The sequence below is a fragment of the Mus caroli genome, unplaced genomic scaffold (assembly GCF_978045245.1).
Source record: "Mus caroli unplaced genomic scaffold, Mus_caroli_1 scaffold_3, whole genome shotgun sequence".
Taxonomy (NCBI): domain Eukaryota; kingdom Metazoa; phylum Chordata; class Mammalia; order Rodentia; family Muridae; genus Mus; species Mus caroli.
This window is the reverse complement of record NW_028227258.1, coordinates 18,830,655-18,855,247: the sequence shown is the minus strand read 5'-3', so window position 1 is coordinate 18,855,247 and position 24,593 is coordinate 18,830,655. Positions and strand designations below refer to the sequence as shown.

General features: G+C 36.4%; 1 protein-coding gene across 1 annotated transcript; it reads right to left on the bottom strand.

Annotated features, from left to right (window-relative positions):
• Positions 1-292: 292 nt before the first annotated feature.
• Positions 293-901, bottom strand: LOC147005437 (large ribosomal subunit protein uL22). The gene has a single exon (XM_085835486.1). The coding sequence runs from the start codon at positions 868-870 to the stop codon at positions 316-318; it is 555 nt and encodes a 184-aa protein (XP_085691612.1). The 5' UTR covers positions 871-901; the 3' UTR covers positions 293-315.
• Between the last annotated feature and the right edge of the window lie 23,692 nt (positions 902-24,593).

Here is a 24,593-nt window from a genome sequence, read left to right as displayed (position 1 = left end):
AAAAATAACATAAATATTTAGTATTTATTTTCATAATTAAATATAATGCTTACTTATAATTTTAGCCATGATTACTCCTTCCAAATTCTGAGATATTCCTTCTGAAGTAGTTCTATTAATACTATTCTTTTTTTTTTTCTCTGAACATATGTTTTAATTCCTGGAGAATACTACTTTTTTTAATTGTATGATTTTCCAGGAAAAAGATATGTTTCTCTATCATTTTTTATTTCATGCCTTCCATTCTTCATTGTGGTTTTTTTTCTTTTCTTTTTTTTTTTTTTTAACTTTATCTGTATTTATTTTATGCTGAATTTATTCCCGGGCCATGAGTTTTTGTTTCTTCAGTTTCTTCTGGGATATCTTTTTCTTCTGTGCAACCTCCTCTTCTGGCTTTGGAACGATCTGTTCCTTCTCAGTGAGGATCATCTCAATGTGGCAGGGGGAGCTCATGTATGGGTTAATCCGGCCATGAGCTCTGTAGGTTCGTCGGCGCATCTTAGGTGCCTTGTTCACCTGGATGTGTTCAATGACTAGAGAATCTACGTCTAAACCCTTAAGTTCAGCGTTACTCTCAGCATTTTTAAGCATGTGCAGCAAAAATTCAGCACTCTTTTTTGGCCACCGACCCTGTGTCCAGCCCCACTGTTTGGCCTGGGCGCACCTACCGACTCCACCATTATACCGCCGGAATGGCACACACTGCTTCTTTAAAGTGACATCCTTCAGATACTTGGTGGCTTTGCGGATATGCATACCCTTGATGGCCTGGGCGGTTTCCCGGGTGTTCTTAAAGTGAACACGAAGGTTTGACCCTCTTGATTTGCATGATTTTGTGGGGTTTTCTGGGTCAAGAGAGTAGCGAACCATCTTGGCAGGTGACCTCTGGCCGCTTACAGGAAGAGCGTGGTTTTTTTTCTAACTAAGTATTTATGTAAAATTTCAGTTAACTTCTGGACATGTTAGCACTCATTTTTATCTTATTGCCATTAGTTTCTGTTTTTAGCACATATTGTGTGAAATACACAATTAAAATTTCTAAACCTCTCCTTTAATCTTCAATTCCACATAAGTTTCTACTGCTATACATTTCCACATATCTGTCACTATCAAGAGATGTTTATTCAGTAATACTTGAGCTTTTATTTTCATATGGTGTATATGTTTATTTGTATGTCTATTCAAAAAGGCACACTACAACGTACTTGTGAATATTAAAGAACACCCTTTACTTTCCTTCTACCATTTTGGTTTGGGGATGAAACTCAGATGGACAGATTCAGTTAGCAGGCACCTTCACCCACTGAGCCATCTCCTGGGGTCCAACATTTGAAATAAAAAGAATCAATACTGGAGAGATATCTCTATGTTTACTGTACATGCAGAGGACCTTGGCTTAGTTTCTAGACCCCATGTGGGTCTCACAAACACTTGTCACTTCAGTTCTGGAGTGTTGATGCCCTCTTCCAGCACTTGTGCACATCTGGTTTGAATGTGATCTATATATCGGGGTGGGGGGAGACAGACAGACAGACAGAGACAGACAGAAAATAACAGTATATTAAAATTAAGACATCAATTAAGTTGCCTCTTCCCAAACATACTGGGATGTGTTTCATGTTATTAGTTAGCCATTGTTAAAATTTTGTAAATAAGTTTATTATAAGTTATATCACTTTATATATTTAATGTTTTGTTTTCACTTTCTTGTATATTTGTAGCACTTGGATTTTGTACTTTCAATTCTAACTTTGCATTTTAATATCTCTTTTATTTTCTGGATTTTCTAAAGTGTTTTAAGATTTTAATTTTTTATAATTGTAAATAGAGCAGGATTCACAGCTTTGATGCTAAAATTTCCTTCAGTCTAATAATGCATTTCCTAAATCCAGCATATATTCTCTCTTTCCTGGGTAATCAGTGCTAATCCTAAAAGACTTTCATTTCTTCATGACCAGATGTAAATATGAGCCACAACCCAGAGAATACTCTATTAATTAAAATACATCCTGAAATGACAGTGATGATTAAATTAGCAAGCTTGGATGTTAAAGTAACTATTAGAAGTATGCTCAATATGTTCATGGGTGGAAAGGAAAACAAACATAATGAGGAAAGAAAGCTGGAAGATAAAATAAATGCCAGATGGAACTTGCAGGGATGAAAAATATAAATGAAAGCACCATCACTGGATGAAATTAAATGTAAATTAGACTCTTCAGAAAAAAATAAGTATAAATACCACAGGAAAAAATTACCCAAAATGAGTTACACGGGAACCCAAAAATCTAAAGATAAAGAAGATCAGCATTACCTTGAGTCCTGAAGAATATTATATGTATAAACATAAAAATTATTCAAAGAGCCAGGCAGTGATGGTGCACGCCTTTAGTCCCAACACTTGGGAGGCAGAGGCAGGCAGATTTCTGAGTTCAAGGCCAGCCTGGTCTACAGAGTGAGTTCAGGACAGCCAAGGCTACACAGACAAACCCTGTCTCAAAACAAACAAACAAACAAACAAACAAACCAAAAAAATGTTTAAAGTAATAATTTCTAGTGTTTTCTTCATATGAGAAAAGCTAAATAGATCTTAGATGCTCAAGCAACTTTATCTGCAAGATAAAGTCATGGGACCCTAGGTTTTTCCCTTAACTCCTCATAATCAGTAATGAGGATAAAATCTTGGTTAAGTGAGACATTAAAAGAATATTAATCATAAAAAGAGCAAAGATAAGAATTACCACATGATAGAACTCAATGGAAATTCTCTTTAAAGCACAAAAAGGAGAGATTAGAATTTTATACCCAGCAAAACATGTTTTAAACATCAAAGCAAAATACAGATATCTTAAACGATGAATTGAGAGGATTTGCTTCTAGCAGATTCTCTCTAAAGGAAAGGTTCAAACGAGTACTTTAGAAAGAAGAAAATTAATTGCTAATAATTTGAATGTACATAAATGTGTGAAGAATGCCAAAGTAGGCAGATATAGATTTTGCATTCTTCATAACTGTGCAGTAAGAAAATCCAGATTCAATAAAGTATTCTATGACCACTACCACTGTTTGTGAGAACCTGAAATATTTAGTTCTTTTGTAGTACTCAGAAATCCTAGTTAAATTACCTGATCTTTCCACCATAAAATGGAAGCCCATCTCATCCAGCAGTTACACCACAATGCTGTTTATTTAATTTGAAAGAATAGAATGGTTAACAAGCTTACACATTACTCTTCTCTATGTCATTTTAATTTTTCCATATGTGGTGTTAAAACTGTGTGTACAAATATTATGGATGAAATATTAATAAATTAATATGTAAACAATCTTTTGGCTGAATGCCAAATATCTAATTTTTACTTGTTATAGAATAAAATATGTGTATATGTCTACAAACATGTGTCCAGTAGCAGAAGGAAGAGACTAGTAATGTAGGAAGGAGGACTAGTGGCAATTTAGAGTTGTTGGGAGAGGGTGGTGTAACTTTTGTCAATGATGTAGCCCCTGTAAAATATTGTGCTTCAGTAAACAGTCTCCCATCTATATTCAGGGAATTGGATCACACACCAGACAAGAAAGAAGGTACAAAGAGAAACTGTCAATGGGAAGGCACATTTCCATAAGATAAGGAGATGATGGGGGAGTGGGTGTATAGAGAGTTAAATGACTAAAATTCATTTTACAAATGTATGAAACTGTCAAACAATAGTGAAATATTTTTAAGAAGTAGCGACAACAGAAGGCATCTAGCAGAGGAAGGATTAGTTGCAGAGAATAAATGTCTCACAACTATGCCAACAGAAAAGCATTGTTCTTGAGTGGCAGTCCTACAGAGGGATGTTGTAACTAGTCTCAAGAGATAAGCATAGACACTAACTTTTTACATTGGTTTAATTGGTATTATTTTGGGAAGTACTAATTTGTTCCACACACTAAACTGCAAAAGTAAATGGCTCCTCAAGGGCTTCCATGACTGCCAGTAGATGCATCCTAAGCAATTGGAAGAGGAAAGTAGATTTTCTCAGAACAAATGCACAGAGTAAAATCCTTTTAGCTCTAGATACCATAAGGAACAAAACCTACAAAATCTGTTTGAAAAACTAAATATATCAAAGTCCATGCTGAAGAAATTTTGGATGAAATGCTTATGATTCATAAATGGGGATGAATTGATATATATATATATATATATATATATATATGTGTGTGTATGTGTGTGTGTGTGTGTTTGTGTGTGTATGTGCATATATAATATATATATATATAATATTATCCTATATTATGTGATAATATACTATGTAATACATATATTATTATATTTTATATATTTATATATAAAGTATATGAGCAGATATGATGATTAGCAGTCCAGTTTTTCTCTATAATTTACTAGTGAAAACCACACATATAAATAAAACTGCAAAAGTTATAGTTAGTTATTACTTTTTAATCTAAGACTGACATCCCAAATGATTGCAGATTGATTGATAAATAGATGATAGATAGATAGATAGATAGATAGATAGATAGATGATAGATCAATAGATAGATAGATGATAAAATATCTCAAGCAATGTCAAGAATCCAATGGTTTTAGAAGTATGAAAGTCTTAATAAACTATGTATCAAATATTTTAAATAACCCTGGGTTGATATTAATGCTTCCCAAATTAAACTTCGATAATAGGTTATAATGACAATTTCACTATGCTAGAAAGGTAACCACAATATACTACATTCCTAACAAGTGGCATGAAACATTGATTTAATAATTCTACTTGTCATTATGTAACTTACAAAATTAATCCTGGAGAATTTCTCATTAGAAATATCCTTCTCAAAGTAAAGTTCTATTTTCCCAACCTGTGTTTGTGGGGTTTTATTTTAAAGGCATCTATAAATGTTCTTGTCAAATATGACATTTCTACATATAAATACAATTTCAAATATAAAAAAATTATACTTTCATATCCATCTTTTCTTTCTAAGGCTGTGAAGGTGTCATACCTTGTGTTCAAATCAATCCCGGAGTCTCTGTATGTGGAAGAGCTTCCTAAGAGATCCCATTTTGAAATCCTATCTGGTTTGGAATTCTACTCCTAAATAGGATTGTCAGTGGAAGTAGTAAGATCACGCTTGCTATTTAAAAAGTAAATTTTCTTTGTCCCCAAAGCCATTTTCCATGGTCCTAGCTAGGCCATTACCTACTTGTGGGTAACTCATTCTTGGCTAGATCCCGATCTCTGACCCTAACTCTAACTCTAACTTTAACCCTTGCTGCTAAGTTTAATTTTAATGTCAAGTCCCAATAAGCAGCAAGTGCCATCAAGCCTTGGTTGGATGCCCTTTTAGAAAACTTACCCTCTAAGTGACAGGCACAAGTTCACGTCATCATTTAAAGGTTTGAGTTGTAAACATAAATCTTAGAGAATTAATACTACAGGAACAATATTATAATAGGAATGAAATATGGCCTCAAAATTTGATATAGAAAATGGTAATTAGGAAACTCAAATGCTTTCATGATAGAAAATATTAAATGTAGTCCTTATACAAATATTAAAACTAAATGATACAAAAAATTTAATGAGACTTGACTCACTAAGATTAGAGGCCCGATTCTTGCTTCTCTCTGGTTACCACAATACTGACCCTGGAAATAAGTCGGCAAACTGTTTTTGGACAACACAATAGGAATAAAAACACAACAGGGATGGCACACTCTAATGACAGAAAACAACCAATATGGGCTCATACTTCTGAGATAAAATGTGATTCTCTTTGGGAGTTTCAAGAGACCCTAGTGCTATAGAAATGTGAATCATAAAGTGACCACACCATAAAGAAGTGGTCAGGGAAGAGTTTACTTTCACACCACAGTGAGTCCACCACCACTCTAAGAGTCAAGAGAGATGAAAAAAAAACTAATAAGAGAGAAACTCAGTCATAGCAGTCATCCATGTGCATGAAGTCGGAAACCTCCACACCATGCTCCTGTTAGGATAAGCCTTATCAAGTGGCTGAACAGGCCACACCCAGCCAGAGTGATTAGCTATACATCTGTCCAGAGGCAGTAGAGTCAGTATATAAATCCTGAAAGAGGACCAAACATATGCATACTGTTAGCTTTGGGCCTGTATCAAGGATTTTTGACCCCCTAAAAAGAAAACAAATAAGAAATAAAATAAATGCATCTTATTCTTGAAAACTTTTCTTGTCTTAATTGCTGCAACTTTGCATTTTTGCATCTTTCAACTCTCTATTCTTTTTTTAATCATTTGTTTACATTTCAAATGCTATCTGCTTCTCTCCCCTCTTCCAACCCCCCCCCCATCCTATCACCTTCCCCTTTGCCTCTAAGACCATGCTCACTCACCTACACACCCACTCCTGTCTCACCCCCTATCATCCCCTTTCTCTGGGGAATCAAGCCTCCACAAGACCAAGCAGACCCCCTTCCACTGATGTCATATGAGGCAGTCCTCTGCTACATATGTAGCTAGAGCCTTGAACTGGCCCACGTATACTCTTTGGTAGATGGTTTTGTTCTTGGGAGCTCTGGGCTGTGGGTGTTGGTTGGTTGATATTATTGTCCTTCCTATGGGATTGCAAACCCCTTCAGCTCCTTCAGTCCTTCCCCTAACTGCTCCATTGGGGTTTCCATGCTCAGTCTGATGGTTAGCTGCAAGCATCCACATCTGTGTTGATAAGGCTGTGACAGAGCCTCATTGGTGACTGTTACACCAGGATCCTGTCAGCAAGCACTTCTTGGCATCAGCAGTAGTGTCAGGTTTTGGTGTCTACAGAGGGAATGGATCGAATGGTGGAAGCCTAAAGAATAATTCCCTGATTATTCTTTAGGCTTATCTTTATGATCTTTGTTTTTCAATCGCATTTTTTTCTCTCAAATCTTGTCTGAGACTTTTTGTCTCTTGTTGCTATCCATAAGCTGATGAATACAGATTTAATTTTTGTCCAGTTTGAAAACACTCCATCCAGAGCTGTAGACATATAACCAATTGTTTTCTATTTCCCTCTATTTCTTTGAGGTACTAACATCTATGCATAGATTTAACTAAATTACATTCATAATATCCAACTGGTACACAGCTCCTGGGCTTCCTGTCTTGGTAACTAAGCAGTTCTGTCAGTTCTCTCTCACCTTCCTTCCTTTCTTCCTATGCTTTGACCAACTGCAAGCATTTAAACAAGATGGCAAACTCGGTGTACCTGACACAGTTTTTGGAAACACAACTGCAAAATCCATCTTAGTAGCTGGCATTTGGATCTGCAAAGTAGGTTTATGCTGCATATGTTGAACTCCAGAATTAGAAAGTTTCCATTTGAAACTTGGCTCTCCCATGAAGTGGTGAGGTGAAGATGGTCAGTACTGTAAATGTCCTACTGCCTACTTTGTACATCAGACAGAAAGACTCTCATAGTAATTAACTAAGGCAGCGTTTGTGTCCTAAAGGGCCTATACATAAGCAAAACACATACAACGCAAAGGAGTGGAACATGCCAAGTGTTCATATGATGACTGTTTCTGCTAATGCAATATAGACATCAAATCTGTTGCCGTCATCATTTCTGATGTACATGCTCATGCTTTTTCTCCTTAACTTACTATGTAGTCTCTTTTTTTTTCCAATTTTTTATTAGGTATGTTCTTTATTTACATTTCAAATGCTATCCTGAAAGTCCACTATACCCTTCCCCCACCCTGCTCCCCTACCCACCCACTCCCACTTCTTCACCCTGGTATTCCCTGTACTGGGGCATATAAAGTTTGCAAGACCAAAGGGCCTCTCTTCCCAATGATTATTCTCCTCTTTGCCATAAGTCTTGACCTCTGTCCCTTTGTTCTTTATTATCCTTCCTAAGAAACAGTCATTATCTCTTACTCCACTGATATTCAGTAAATTCATTTTTCTCTAATAAAATTAAATTATTCCAAAGATCCTATAAACCCACTTTTTTCACGTTTTATTGGATATTTTATTTATTTACATGTCAAATGTTACCCCCTTTCTCACTTTTCACTCAAGGACCCCCTATCTCATCCTCCCTCCTCCTGCTTCTATGAGGGTGCTCTCCCACCCACCCATCCACTCCCATCTCCTCTCTTGAGCTTGCTTTCTGTACCTCTACAGATTCAGTTTTAGTACATCTAAAAGTCTACTGTGCATTCTTACTCAAAACAGGAATAATGTTTACATATCTTAAATATATAAGATTGAGTTTCAATTAAAAGGATTTACCATTCCGGCTCATATATGTTGGGCATTTCCCTTCTTACATATCTATTTATAAAATAGCTCCTTCTTAACCATCATTATTCTTTTTTTAACATTTATTTTATTATTTTTATGTGTATGTGTGTGGGCCTAATTATATGTATGTGGACCATGTGTACATAGGTGCCCAAAGAAAGCTAAGAGAGGCTGTCAAATCCCCTGGAACTAAAGTTACAGGTATTTGTATGGTGATTGAGGCAAGTGGTGCAAATGAGACTTAGTCCTCTGCAAGAGCAGTAAGTGTTCTTTACCATTGAACCATCTGTCTAACATCTCATTGATAAAAACAATGTTTCTCCACTGACTTTGAGTCCCATGGCCATGTATTCTCCTCTTGTTAGAAATATTAACATATAATAAGGCATACTTAGAATTACAGGTCTTCCTCCATCACTCAACTGTAACCACTATGAAGCCAGACATCTCTTTTTAGTGTTTATCTCAGATCACAATATAATAACTGGGAAGTCTGTTATATTCCATGTGATCTGAAGAGTAAATCTATCCAGTCACACTAAAAAAAAAAGGACCAATAAATCTAAAATGTGACATAAAATATACAAAGGAGTAGCAATATAGTTCTGGAAACAGTGTTCACCTAGTAATTGCTTTTAGGTAAGAAGCTGCTTAGCCTAAATGTAAAAACAGAAAAGAGAATCAGATAACAACATATATAAATATATAAACTCTTTGAAGCAGTACAATCAGTTGAGAAGGTCTTATAAAAGCTTTATTTTGTATTTATTTGTGCTAAATACAATCAGTTTTATTCATTAACATTTGCACTATTATTATCTCACTTTTAGAGATAAAGGTATAAAGAAAAATGAATGATGGGAAGTAGACACAAATCTTGACTTGATTAAATCACCATTCTAAAATACACTAATAAGTATTTCCTCATACTGAGACTGGCAGCAAATAATATGAAGCCAACTGATAATTAATTTGTAGTGTTAAAGCAAGGGAAAGATGAGCAGTAAGTTCAAACGCTCAGTCAAGGGAATGAAATTCTGGGCTGGTTAGAGACTGACCATAGACATTCCAGTGGAAAGTTCAATCCCGTTGCCTTAGGGATCGCCCCTATGGAAAAGGACTAGTCTAAAGAGAGGGACAGGGTCACTATATATATATATTTCTTTTTATTTATTCACTTTACATCCTGCTCACCACCACCACCCCATGACCTCCTCCCACAATTCTTCCCCCAGCCCCCTTCCTTTCTCTTTTGAGTAGGTGGGGCCTCCCTGGGTATCCTCCTGCTCCCCTGCCAAAACCTGGCACTTGAACTCTGTGAGGCTAGGCACATCCTCTCCCACTGATGGGCATGAGAAAGAATGGAACAATTTGGGCATCCTTGCTCATCTAAGCCACATGTCTGCCCTCCATGCCAATTTAAATGGCATGCCCTTTTCTTTCCTCTCCTACATTCTCTTCTTGACAGCATCTAAATTTACAGCTTGTCTGCTCTAGGATTTTCCATTTAAATTCTACTAGAACTATCCTTATACTTCCATCTGAGTCCATGCTAAAATTATTGTATTAATGAAACAAAGACCCTAAGAGGGATCTCAATTTCCCCTGTATCATCAGTCCAAAGCACTAATATCCTTGACCTTATTCAACTACATTCATAATGGAAGCCAGACAAAGAAGATGGATTGATTTATCTTTTACCTATTAAATATAATAAATTAAATAAATTTGCTCATCAATAAAGATGAAATATTTCTTATATCGACATACAAACACACATCCATACACACAGCGATACCTCCATAAAATGCTGTCTACTCCAAATAATTGACTTAAAAAAAAACTTTACTCATTACTTTACAAAATCCTTAGACCTAACATTACAATTTATAGTCCTGTATTATATAAATGTATATGTATCTAAAAATGAAAAAAGTCGATTGCATAATGCAGCTTCATTTAACTTTTCTGGTGACTGCTTTATGACAGTGACCTACATGGTCTGAAAATGTAATGTGACAAAGAATATATCTGCTTTCCATCCCAAGGACATTCTTGAAAATGAGCTGTAATATTTCAAGAGTTTTATCCTTGTGAGTAAAATGTTAATAAATAGATAAATCTTTAACACTTGCCAAGTCATGAGCTTGTGTTCAGTAGAACTAAAGGAAGCTGAAGGGAGGAATAGAAGCAAAAACTTTTAATGTTGTCACCATTATAAAAGTTAGTGTGATCCAATGGGTTTTTCTTGGTCAAGGTTGACAGATACTCCAAGTTGTTGGTATGTATTCATCTACAAAAAGGCAAAACAAATAAGCCACCAATACCAATAAAACAGGGTGATATCCATCATGGCATCATTTCTAGAGTGACCTCGATATCTAAGATGACTGGCTCTGAGATGTTCTTCTGCTCACACATTTCCTCATGTGAAAGAAACAGAACAACAATTAGACTGAAAGCAAATTTATCAAAGAGAGAGGAGAACTCCAGGGGGACTTTACTCATGGAAAAGTAGAGGGGAATTATATAATAAATTCGAAATTGTTGTTTTTGATAATTTATCTTAAATATTGTGTTAGAATTTGTATTTTCTTTTTTAATTAGATATTTTCTTTATTTACATTTCAAATGCTAGCCCCTTTCTTAGTTTCCCCTCTGAAAATCCCCTATCCTCTCCCCCCTCTTCCTGCTCCCCAACCCACCCACTCCTGCTTCCTGGCCCTGGCATTCCCCTATAGTGGGTCATAGAACCTTCACAGGAACAAAGGCCTCTCCTCCCACTGATGACCAACTAGGCCATCCTCTGCTACATATGCAGCTAGAGACACAAGTCCTTCTGTGTGTTTTCTTTGATTGGTGGTTTAGTCCCAGGGAGCTCTTTCTATTTCCCTATTGCATTTGAAATTGTATTTAGTAATGAGAAATAATCTATAAGTTATATATTCCCCCATCTTTAATCTTCTTGATACATTTAGATTATCAAATTTGGATTATCAAAATCCAGTGACACAAGCCTGGTTTTATAGTATGATTTTCAAAGACAAGCTAACTAGGTTCTGCATAAGCAAGTAAGTGGTAAGGCGTAAGTCCAACCTAGGATCCCTCAGACCCAGACGTTCTGCTTTTAAATATACCGTGTTCTGTAACTTATCTGTAGTTTTATATAAATAGTAACCCTCCTCAGCCATAATGTGATCATCATAGGATCTGTGGGTTCTCCAACTTGCTTTAGTCAGGCAGAACAACTCATGCTCTTTTTCCGAAGAGCCTAATACATGCTTTAAGTATTCCTTTAATATCACTCAGTTATAAAATAATTCACATACAATCCATACTCTCATTACTATAATATATTATTATGATGCAATACTGGAAATATAGTTGAAACACAAAATATATTTATACCGCCTCTCAAAATTATTGACTAAAATTCCACTTATGTACATGCCTCCTTCTAAAAATATGTTGGGCAAGTAATTATGATTTGTGTAAACTGGTTTGCTTGATAATGTTTAAATTAGAAGACCACTTAAGTCCTTTTATGACACAATTTCTATTTGATAAATACCACAGCACCTGTGAAAATACCTTTTCATGTTAGTCTCTCACTTGGTGGGTTCTCTGACAGTGTTTAAATGATCCATGTTGTGTCTAGCTTAGAGAAGTGTCTCACTTTTAACAAACATTTACCAATACCACTCTCTAGTTATTGATTAGGAAAATGTTTTTTGATGGTTACTGATTTTATATTTTGCAAAAAAAAATGTTTAGGGGACAAACATCTGTACCAATTTATTATTATTATTATTATTATTATTATTATTATTATTATGTATTCTTTAATATTCCTTTACAGTACCGTTGTTATCTCCATCCCAGTCCACCCACAGACAGTTCCTTATCCCATTCCTCCTCCCCCATCTCCAAGAGGATGTCCTTACCCCTCACCCAACCAGACGTCCCCCCTCCCTGGGGCCTCAAGTCACTCGAAGGTTAGGTGTTTCTTCTCTCACTGAGGGTAGACCAGACAGTCCTCTGCTGTATATGTGTCAGGGGCCTCATATCAGCTAGTGTATGCTGCCTGGTTGGTAGCTCAGTGTATGAGAGATCTCAGGTGTCCAGGTTAGTTGAGACTGCTGATTTTCCTATGGAGTTTCCCTCCTCCTCAGCTTCTTCCAGCCTTTCTCTAATTCAACCTCAGAGGTTCCTGACTTCAGTCCAATGAGTGGGTTTAAGTATCTACATCTGTCTCAGTCAGCTGCTTGTTAGGCCTCTCAGAGTACAGCCATGCTAGGCTCTTGTCTGTAAGCATACCATAGCATCAGTGATAGTGTCAGGTCTTGAAGCCTCCCTTTGTGATGGATCCCAAGTTGGGCCAGTTACTGGATCACCTTTCCCTCAGTCTCTTCTCCATTTTTGTCCCTGCAATTCTCTTCATCAGAAATTAGGATTTTTGATTGTGGGATGGCAACTATATCCTTCCACAGGATGCTGTCTTTCTATTGGAGGTGGTCTTTACAAGTTCCCTTTCCCCTCTGTAGGGCATTTCATATTAGGTGCTCCCTTTGAGTCCTGAGAGTCGCTCACATCCCAGTCTCTGGTACTTTCTAGAGGGTCCCCCATCTCCCATCCCCAGAGGTGTATCTTGCCATTCATTCTGCTGGCCTTCAGGGCTTCTCTTATGTTTTGCCCCAATACCTGCTCATGTACCCTTCCCTTCACTCCCACCCAGTTCCCTCCCTCCCTCTCTCCTTCTGCCTCCTGGATTATTTTCTTCTCCCTCCCAAGTGGGATTGAAACATCCTCACTTGGGCCCTTCTGGTTGTTAAACATCTTGAGTTCTGTGGATTGTAGCCTAGGTCTTCTGTACTTTTTTGGCTAATATATTGTTAGTGAGTACATACCATGCAAGTATTTTTTTGGTCTGAGTTACCTCACTCAGAATAGTATTTTCTAGTTCTATCCATTAGCCTGAAAATCTCATGTCCTTTAGTAGCTGAATAGTATTCCATTCTGTAAATGAAACATAGTTTCTGTATCCATTCTTCATTTTTGGGATATCTGGGTTGCTTCCAGCTTCTGGCTATTACAATTTTGGCTGCTATGAACATATTGGAGCATGACTCTGTGGTATTGTAGGACATCTTTTGGGTAGATCTATTTTCAATTTTATGAGGAACTTCCAGATTGATTTCCAGAGTGATTGTATGAGTTTGCAATCCCACCAGCAAGGGAGGAGTGTTTCTCTTTACCCACATCCTCACCAATATGTGCTATCACCTGAGTTTTTTATTTTAGCCATTCTGATTGGTATAAGGTAGAATCTCAGGGTGGTTTTGATTTACATTTCACTGGTGACTAAGGTTTTTAAATATTTTAGTGCTTCTCAGCCATTCAAGATTGCTCTGATGTGAATTCTCTGTTTTCCTCTATACAGCATTTTATTTATTTATTTATTTATTTATTTATTTATTTATCTTCTTGATATGTTTTGGATATTAGCCCTCTATCATATGTGGGGTGGGTTCTTTTATTGTTAAGAATTGTTTTCCATATGCTGGGTTATATGTTTTGCTGTATGAAATTGAGAATTGTTCTTTCCATGCCTGTGAAGAATGTTGTTGGAATTTTGATTAGTATTGCATTGAATCTGTAGATTACTTTTGGTAGGATGGGCATTTTTACTATGTTAATGCTACAAATCTACAAACATGGAAGATCTTTTAATTTTCTTACGTCTTTTTCAATTTCTTTCTCAAGAGACTTGAAGTTCTTGTCATACAGATATTTCATTTGTTTGGTCAGAGTCACACCAAGATATTTTATATTATTTGTGAATGTTGTGATGGGTGTTGTTTCCCTATTTTCTTTCTCAGCCGATTTATTATTTGTATAAAAGAAAGCTACTGATTTGTTTGCATTAATTTTGTATTCAGCCACTTTGCTGAAGTTGTTTATCAGCTGTAGAAGTTCTCTGGTAGAATTTTGGGGGTTGCTATGTTGACTAACATATCATCTACAAATACTGATATCTTGACTTCTTCTTTGCCAATTTGTATCCTCTTGATGTCTTCTTGTTGTCTTATCGCCCTAGCTAGATCTTTAGTACTATATTTAATAGATACTGGGAGAGTGGGCAGCCCTGCCCTGTCTGTGATTTGTACCCATTGATTAATTTTTAAGAGTCATCATTTCATAGTTTTGTTTTTCTTCATTTGACTCAATTGCAATATTTACTCCTAAAGCATTCTTCTTAAATAACGTCACAGTGGTGAATAATGAAAAAAAAAATTAGGGCAGAGTACAGAACAACCTTACCATCTCAAAAGATCACTATATCACATGCACTTTTGCCATTCCAGTAATTTAATGAAAATTTATCTGTGCTCAGGGACACCTTTACCATATGAAATTTTCTAGCTCTGTTTAAGGCTATGTGTAGTTTAGTAATTTCATACATCATCTTCATGCAATGGAAAAGGTAATGGGGGCAAAACATGTATATTCATCAGCAATAATTATTAGAGCAAAGATTAATTGCCACCAATAATGATTAGCCAAGTTGATAATTAATGACCATAGCATACCTACCACAGCATTAAAAAGGCAATTATGTTCCTCTTTGCAACATCTCATCTGTATCATGTAGCAAATTACAATTGTAAATGATAATGCATATTGAGGACTTTATTGCTGCATAATTAATTGAAGATGTGTTTTCAAGCTATGATTCACTGACTGATTTTATGCAAATGGCATAATGTAAATAAAACATATAATGTAGATTTATTGCTCTAAATTTAATTCAATAAAATTGAATCATCATGTCATATGTAAAAGTAGTTAAATAAATGTATTTGTTAAAATTTAATAGATGTATTTCTTACTTCATCTCGAATTCAAAGTTGCAAAGACAAGCAAGAGAATATTTCCGTAAAACTTCTTTTCAGAAAACTAATTATTGAGGTAGGTAGCAATTAAATGACACAAATTTAGAGAAAAGGAACATAATTCCAAGATGCTGAAAATAATGGAACTCAAATACTAAAATTTTATAAAATATATGATGTTAATTTAACAATTAAAATTCTAATGATAGCTGCTTTTTTTCAAGACATGGTCTTACTATGAAGCGCCAACTAAACTGGAACTTATTATATAGACAAGGCTAGTCTTGCACTTACAGAGATTCCCCTGCCTCTGACTCTGGAGTGCTAAGATTAAAGGTATATGCCACCACAATCAGTTCAACTACTAATTTTACAAATGAAACAAAACACAAAAACAAAAAACCAACTCTCTAACTGGACTTTAGACCCATACAAAAGGGAGGTCAGGCTTGGTCCTAGAAACCTAGGCAACTAACTACCCAAGGTAGGTGGAGTCATGGAGTTTGGAAGAGAACCCATAATGCCACTTACTAAACCATCATAATCCCTGGATATATTCTAAACTTGTCCTTATACTCAAAGATAAGGTTAGTCCTAACCTATCATAAAGAAAACTTCTCTGTACAATAGAAAGCATTACAGAAAACTTACAATCAATGAAAATGCAGAAATGTCAGAAATGAAAAGGGAGACCTAGCGACGGATCCTGAGGGAGTCCGGGACACCATCAGATCCTTCTACAAAAGGCTATACTCAACAAAACTGGAAAATCTGGACAAAATGGACAAATTTCTAGACAGATACCAGGTACCAAGGTTAAATCAGGATCAAGTTAACGATCTAAACAGTCCCATGTCCCCTAAAGAAATGGAGGCAGTCATTAATGGTCTCCCAGCCAAAAACAGCCCAAGATCAGATGGGTTTAGTGAAGAGTTCTATCAGCCCTTCAGAGAAGATCTAATTCCAGTTCTGCACAGACTATTCCACAAAGTGGAGGTAGAAGGTGCTCTACCCAACTCATTCTGTGAAGCCACAATTACTCTGATACCTGGACCACGGGAAGATCCAACAAAAACAGAGAACTTCAGACCAATTTCCCTTATGAATATCGATGCAAAAATACTCAATAAAATTCTCGCTAACCGAATCCAAGAACACAGTAAAGCAATCATCCATCCTGACCAAGTAGGTTTTATTCCAGTAATGCAGGGATGGTTTAATATACAGAAATCCATCAATGTAACCCATTATATAAAAAAACTCAAAGACAAAAACCACATGATCATTTCATTAGATGCAGAAAAAGCATTCCACAAATTCCAACACACATTCATGATAAAAGTTTTGGAAAGATCAGGAATTCAAGGCCCATACCTAAACATAATAAAAGCAATCTACAGCAAGCCAACATCAAAGTAAATGGTGAGAAGCTGGGAGCAATCCCACTAAAATCAGGGACTAGACAAGGCTACCCACTTTCTCCCTACCTATTCAACACAGTACTTGAAGTCCTAGCCAGAGCAATTAGACAACAAAAGGAGATCAAGGGGATACAAATTGGAAAAGATGAAGTCAAAATATCACTTTTTGCAGATGATATGATAGTATATATAAGTGACCCTAAAAATTCCACCAGAGAACTCCTAAGCCTGATAAACAGCTTCTGTGAAGTAGCTGGATATGAAATTAACTCAAACAAATCAATGGCCTTTCTCTACACAAAGAATAAACAGGCTGAGAAAGAAATTAGGGAAACAACACCTTTCTCAATAGTCACAAATAATATAAAATATCTTGGTGTGACTCTAATTAAGGAAGTGAAAGATCTGTATGATAAGAACTTCTAGTCTCTGAAGAAAGAAATTAAAGAAGATCTCAGAAGATGGAAAGATCTCCCATGCTTATGGATTGGCAGGATCCACATTGTAAAAATAGCTATCTTGCCAAAAGCAATCTACAGATTCAATGCAAACCGCATCAAAATTCCAACTCAATTCTTCAACGAATTAGAAAGAGCAATCTGCAAATTCATCTGGAATAACAAAAAAGCTAGGATAGCAAAAACTCTTCTCAAGGATAAAAGAACCTCTGGTGGAATCACCATGCCTGACCTAAAGCTGTACTACAGAGCAATTGTGATAAAAACTGCATGGTAATGGTATAGTGACAGACAAGTACACCAATGGAATAGAATTGAAGACCCAGAAACGAACCAACACAACTATGGTCACTTGATCTTCGACAAGGGAGCTAAAATGATCCAGTGGAAGAAAGACAGCATTTTCAAAAATGGTGCTGGCACAACTGGTGGTTATCATGTAGAAGAATCCGAATCCATTCATTCCTATCTCCTTTTGCTAAGGTCAAATCTAAGTGGATCAAGGAACTCCACATAAAACCAGAGACACTGACACTTATAGAGGAGAAAGGGGGGAAAAGCCTCGGAGATATGGGCACAGGGGGAAAATTCCTGAATAGAACAACAATGGCTTGTGCTGTAAGATTGAGAATTGACAAATGGGACCTCATGAAACTTCAAAGCTTCTGCAAGGCAAAAGACACCGTCAATAAGATAAAAAGGCCACCAACAGATTGGGAAAGGATCTTTACCTATCCTAAACCAGACAGGGGACTAATATCCAATATATATATATAAAGAACTCAAGAAGGTGGACTCCAGAAAATCAAATAACCCCATTAAAAATGGGGCCCAGAACTGAACAAAGAATTCTCAACTGAGGAATACCGAATGGCAGAAAAGCACCTGAAAAAATGTTCAACATCCTTAATCATCAGGGAAATGCAAATCAAAACAACCCTGAGATTCCATCTCACACCAGTCAGAATGGCTAAGATCAAAAATTCAAGTGACAGCAGATGCTGGCGAGGATGTGGAGAAAGATGAACACTCCTCCATTGTTGGTAGGAATTGCAAGCTTGTACAACCACTCTGGAAATCAGTCTGGTGGTTCCTCAGAAAATTGGACATAATACTACCGGAGGATCCCGCAATACCTCTCCTGGGCATATATCCAGAAGATGTCCCAACCGGTAAGAAGGACACATGCTCCACTATGTTCATAGCAGCCTCATTTATAATAGCCAAAAGCTGGAAAGAACCCAGATGCCCCACAACAGAGGAATGGATACAAAAAATTGGTACATTAACACAATGGTGTACTACTCAGATATTAAAAGGAATGTATTTATGAAATTCCTAAGCAAATGGTTGGACCTGGAGGGCATCATCCTGAGTGAGGTAACACAATCACAAAAGAACTCAAATAATATGTACTCACTGATAAGTGGATATTAGCCCAGAAACTTAGGATACCCAAGATATAAGATACAATTTGCAAAACACATGAAACTGAATAAGAACGAAGACCAAAGTGTGGATACTTTGCCCCTTCCTAGAACTGGAAACAATCACCAATGGAAGGTGTTACAGAGACAAAGTTTGGAGCTGAGACAAAAGGATGGACCATCTAGAGACTGCCATATCCAGGGATCCATCCCATAATTAGCCTCCAAGGGATGACACCACTGTATACACTAGCAAGCATTTGCTGAAAGGACCCTGATATAGCTGTCTCTTGGGAGACTAGGCTGGGGCCTAGCAAAAACATACGTGGATGCTCACAGTCAGCTATTGGATGGATCACAGGGCCCCCAATGGAGGAGCTAGAGAAAGTATCCAAGGAGCTAAAGAGATCTGCAGCCCTGTAGGTGCAACAAAATTATGAACTAACCAGTACCCCGGAGCTCTTGACTCTAGCTGCATATGTATCAAAAGATGGCCTAATCGGCCATCACTGGAAAGAGAGGCCCATTGGACAAGCAAACTTTATATGCCCCAGTACAGGGAATACCAGGGCCAAAAAGTGGGAATGGGTGGTTAGGGGAGTTGGAGGGAGGGTATGGGGGATTTTTAGGATAGCATTGGAAATGTAATTGAGGAAAATACGTAATAAAAATTTTTTTAAAAGATATACAAAAAAAAAAAAAAAGAAAATGCAGAAATGTGGATCTCAGCCAATGGATACAGATACAAAAGGCTCAGGGATCACTGTAAAGAGAGGACAGAAAGATCATAATCCAGAGGATCAAGAAGTTTGCTGTAAGACTCTGTCTTCTAAGGATGTCAAATGCTACACCCATATAGTCTTACTAACATGACTGCCTAGGCATGAAGCAGATGAGGACAACAAAAAGAGATATGCTAAAATGGATGTGGAAATCATTATGTCTTCAGACCTAGAGAAGAAAAAGGCATAATGAAACTTGAAGAACTATTCATCCCCAGGGAAGAAGACAGCAACTGGCTATCCAATTTTGGAGAGAAACTTTTAATTATTATGCTTTTATATTTTGAAATTTATAAATAAATTTTACTTCAACTCTCAGATTTAAAGATGATGAGTAACAGACAAGAGAGGCAGCAAGAGAGAAGAAACCAGAAAGACAATTACAGTGTGCCTTCTGGAATGATAGAGGAAGGATCCCAGTGAACTTGCCCTTCAAGATAAATGTCAGAGTATGAACAACCAGCTACATTTTATAATTCCAAAATTAACAAAAAAACAAGGGACAAAGTGTACAACATCTTTTAATAGATGTTACATGACATCTGTAAAGACCACTATCTAGGGTATCTTTCTTGAGGTCACTATAGTTCCTTGTATTTTTCTTTATCTGGGATAGAGCAGCAAAAACCATTATTAGCCTTTTTTGTGGAAGGGGAAGTTTCGGTTCCTATGGGGTCTCACTACTAAGCATGATCTATAATAAACAACAGTCAGTATATTGTCTGTAGTTAACAACTCTCTGTAAGTCTCTATTGCCAGCACATTATGAGCACTTCATGTGACTTAGATTTCAACACAGTTGGATAGAAAGGATCTTTATCCTTACTTCCATGCCTGCCTTCAGAATTATCACCAGGATAAAGCAACTACACAGAAGCTTTCCAGTCTCCCAAGTCTAAAGCTGATCTGGAATTTAAATAACAAAACAAAACAGAACAGCCTAAAGGATGCTAAATACAAATTCGAGAGAACCAGATACTACAGAGAAGGTTGGTCTTTTTAGCTTCCTAAGATATCTGAAAAACCGGGTTAAAACAAGAAAACACAAGGAAAGGTGGCATCAAAAATTGCTATCGCACTGATTTGCAAGCCAATAGAGAGAAAAAGTAACAAACAAGTAAATCTTCGAAGCTTCCAGAAGTTGGACATTTATTACACAAACTTTCAGAGACACTAGAGAACAAACAAGGAAAAAGATGTTTAAGGAGACCCAATGAATCATGTGCTATATAATATTAGGTAATGAAACTCTAAAAATAAGTTGGTAAATCTATTAAAATATTTATATTTATCTATCATTAGATGCTAAATGGGTAGATGGACAGGTGGATGAATGGACAGACAGAAGAACAGTTCTCCCTCACCAAGTGCAATGTACATATTGTAATATATCTTAATAGTAGTGACTGGAATTATTGCTCAGCAATTCAGAGTGCTTATTGCTTTTTCAGGAGAATCCAGGTGTGGTACCCAGAACCCATATCATATGGTTTACATTCCCCTGATAATTCTAGTTTCAGGAGTACAACATCTTCTCATGTCTGCAAAACAACTGCACACATAAACTCCTATAAGCACACATACACACATATAAATAAGGAAACTTGAAGAATAAAAAATCCTAATCAAGTAGAATCAAGAGAAACGTGAACTACATTAGTAATAATGAAAATCTAAGCACAAAATATTTAAGGGTAATGAGCTTGAATACTAGAATAGCTATAATATTTTATATAAATTATGCAACTTGTAAATAAAAATTTTGAAACATACAAAGAAACTGAAAAGTGATTTTCCTCTATGAATGAAGGCAGAAAATGTCGCTCAAGAGATTTCAGATTGGAGACATACCCAGATTCTAAATAAATAAATCACTTACTATAAATGTTTAGAGAATTAGCATTGTGTGGAATGAAAAGACAATGATGCTCACATATTTTTTAAAATGTCAGTCTATATCAAAAGTTTTCCTTGAAACAAATTAATATAGAAGAAATGATTATCTACTCTGTGAACTAATATGCTTGGCTCATATAGCATGCCACACAGAAGTGAATGACATAAAGACTCCCCACAAATGTAATATAAAGGCTAAAGTTATGGAATTTCTCAGGAAAAATAAAACTAGGAAATCGAGAAAAATAAGTAATTATTGGGTATGATATAAAGAGTAAACTAAAAGGGGAGAAAAGTGAAAATAAATAGAACATTGAAATAAAAAATGGGTTGAGCACATATTTTTCAGCTGGTAAAATATTTGCTGTGTAATGTAAGACCCTGAGTTCAATCATGAGGAGACAACCAGTCTAGCCAATTTAGCATAATCTAGGTTAAGGAGAGAGCATGTTTCCCAAATAAGGGTGGATAGTTCCTAAGAAACGATACCCAACATTGACCTCTGGCTTCCACACAAGTGCAAATATGTGCATGCAGACCCATGAACATATGCACAACCAAATACACACAAACAGATGAATTATCAAAACTTGAAATCACCAGTGCTTTAAAGGGCACAGCTAAGAAAATGAGTCAGAAACTTACAGAATGGGTGAGATTATTTGCAAATAATGGCTGACAAGAAATGTACATACAGAATATTCGAAGAATTATCACAACTCATTAGAGAGACAGATAATTCAACTGAAAAGTAAAAAGGTGAAACAAAAAACAAAAACAGTGATTTCTTTTTCAGAAACACAATATCTACATGATCATGAAAAGCTCCCAATTATTAGGTGCTTGAAATCATATAAACTTGGATGGAGATAGTCACAGGTACAGAAATAGAAAGCATTATAGAGAAGTTGAACTTGAATAGGCTGTTGCTGGGATTTTAAAAAGATGGCCTTGTTTTGACAGATAGATCGGTGCTTCCTCAACAGCATCACCAAGAAGGTACATGGAATATTGAAATTCCATGCCTTAATATTAAAACAAATGCTTGCACTATAATTAGTGCATGAATGCGCACATTAATAGTGTCCATAATGGGCAAAGTCAGAAATGGCATAGATATTGAGGGTTGGCTAAAAGAACTTACAGTATAGGATATAGTGAAATGCTAATCATCAGAGATATGGGAGTAAATGGAACTCTGAAGGAAAAATATTCATTAAAAATTGAGGCACCAATGAATGCTACAAAAGAAGTAAACCTTGACACAGCCCAGCTGAGATAATCAAGTTGTGAGAAGTCACTTATCTTGTGACACTATGCAGGTGAAATATTGAGGACAAGCAAAGTCATGGGCACAGAGAATAAATTCGTTATTCCAGTAATGGCGTTTGAATGAAATGTAAGTGGAAACGATTAATTGAAGGGTTTACATTCTGTGTTAAGTTTAATTGTTAGCCTTGCACAACTCAAAATATTAAAAATCAGTGATACGTATCTGTCGTACTGACTACTTACATGATATGAATTGCATTTCAATAATTCTTTTTAAAATGACTTATCAGTTCTCTTTTAAAAGAAAACTGCTACTTAGGAACTCATATAATAGAAATAATCTACATATGCTTGCAAATGGAATAACTCTGTAAAGAATATCTTAAAGTATGCTTCAGCATTAAATATTATTTGATTATTCATTAGTTTACTCCATCAAATGATGTCATCCAGTGGCTAATTAAAGAGTCGTCATCAGAAAGGTTGACACTGGGCCCACTGATAGCAATGTTGACTGAAAGAGAAAGTAGATTTGGGGCTTGACATTTCCAGAGAAGAATTTCCTGCAGGGAAACTCTGATTGCTTTTCTGTATCATAAGAGGAAAACAAAATGCAGCACACTGAAATCTTCACTCCCATAGTACTTTGCTTTCAGAAGTAAATCAGCCCAAATTCCTACCTCCATTATCCTCGCGATGGAATATGGCTCTTTGAAAATTTGATTGAGTTCAAGACCATAAAGGACAAATGGAAGGAACACTGAACAATGAAAGGTGTTTTTAGCTTCAGAGTCATTTTCTGTCCGAGCTCAGCCCTGAGTCTCTAAGCCATTGTGAGGAGCCACCAGTGATCCGTTCAGAATAGACAGGCCTCATCTTAGTATGCATGGATGATTCGTGAAAATACTGCATACATTGTTTTCTGGGTTTGGGTTTCAAGGGTTTTTGAAGAACAGAAATAGGTTGAAAATAGATATACAAAGGCCAAAGGAAGCCCTAGGAAGGACAGGTCTCGTAGAGGTCTTGAAACCAGCCAGTGTCTTCACAGGTCTGTGCCGTACTGTTCACCTCTTTAGAGCACTCCCTCCACCAATAATTATGGTTCATTTCTACCTTTTTAGTTTCTGTTGGTAGCCATGCTTGTGTATTCAAATATGAATATTCAGACATAGGGTTTACAAATAAGAGAAAATATTTCATGTTTAGGTTTCTCTGTCTGAGTTACCCCACTTGGTATAATATTGTCAAGCTCCATTCACTCCCCTGCAAATGTGGTTGCCTTTTTCTTTGCAGTTGAATAGAATCCCATTATACCAATTGCCACCTTCTCATTATTCATTCACCAACTGAAGAACAATTAGGTTGTTTCCATGTCCCAGCTATGGTGAATAGAGTGGCAATAAACTAGAAGGACATATTGAGCCCTTTGGAGTACTATTGCTTCGTCATAGATATCTATTTACACATATTTGAGAATTCTCCACAAATATTTTCATAGTGGATATACCTGTTTGCAATCACAGCAAATGTTATTGTAACTTGCTTCCTTGATTTTAGGCACTAAGATGGGGGTATGCTAAAAGTCTGAAGTTATTTTAATTTCCTTTTTCCAAGTTCCTAAAGATGCTGAACACCTTAATGATACTTCTTGGCCATTTTTTTTTTTACTTCTTTTGAACATTGCCAAAATCATTATTGTCATCAGACAAAATAAATTAAAAACAAACAAACAAAAAACCACCACCACCAACAGTCAGGATTGTATTCTTAGGGCTGGAGAGAAGGATGTGGGCAGATTCCTGGGCATTTCTATCAGAAGCAGTGAGCTCCAGATTTAGTGAGAGTGTCTCCAGAAAAAACGAAGAATATGGTTGCTGAAGACATTAAGGAGTTGACTTCTCACCTCCATCCACTGGCACACATACATGTACACTTACATACACACATGCACATAAGCAAGCATGAACACACACAAAAACATACACATAAAGAAAATTAACTGTAGCATACTCCAATTGAGCAATGTTCTGTGAATAATTTATGAATCAGCCAGCCGTCTGAACAAGAAAAGAATCCCATTTCTTTCTGTGCTTCCAAATGAGGTAGCATTTATAGACAGTAAAGAGAAGTGAAATACACGGGGGGGGGTTATGGGTTACACAACTTGCTGT

Coding starts and splice junctions, on each gene's coding strand:
- LOC147005437 (XM_085835486.1), bottom strand. CDS start 870: ATGGTTCGCTACTCTCTTGACCCAGAAAACCCCACAAAATCATGCAAA.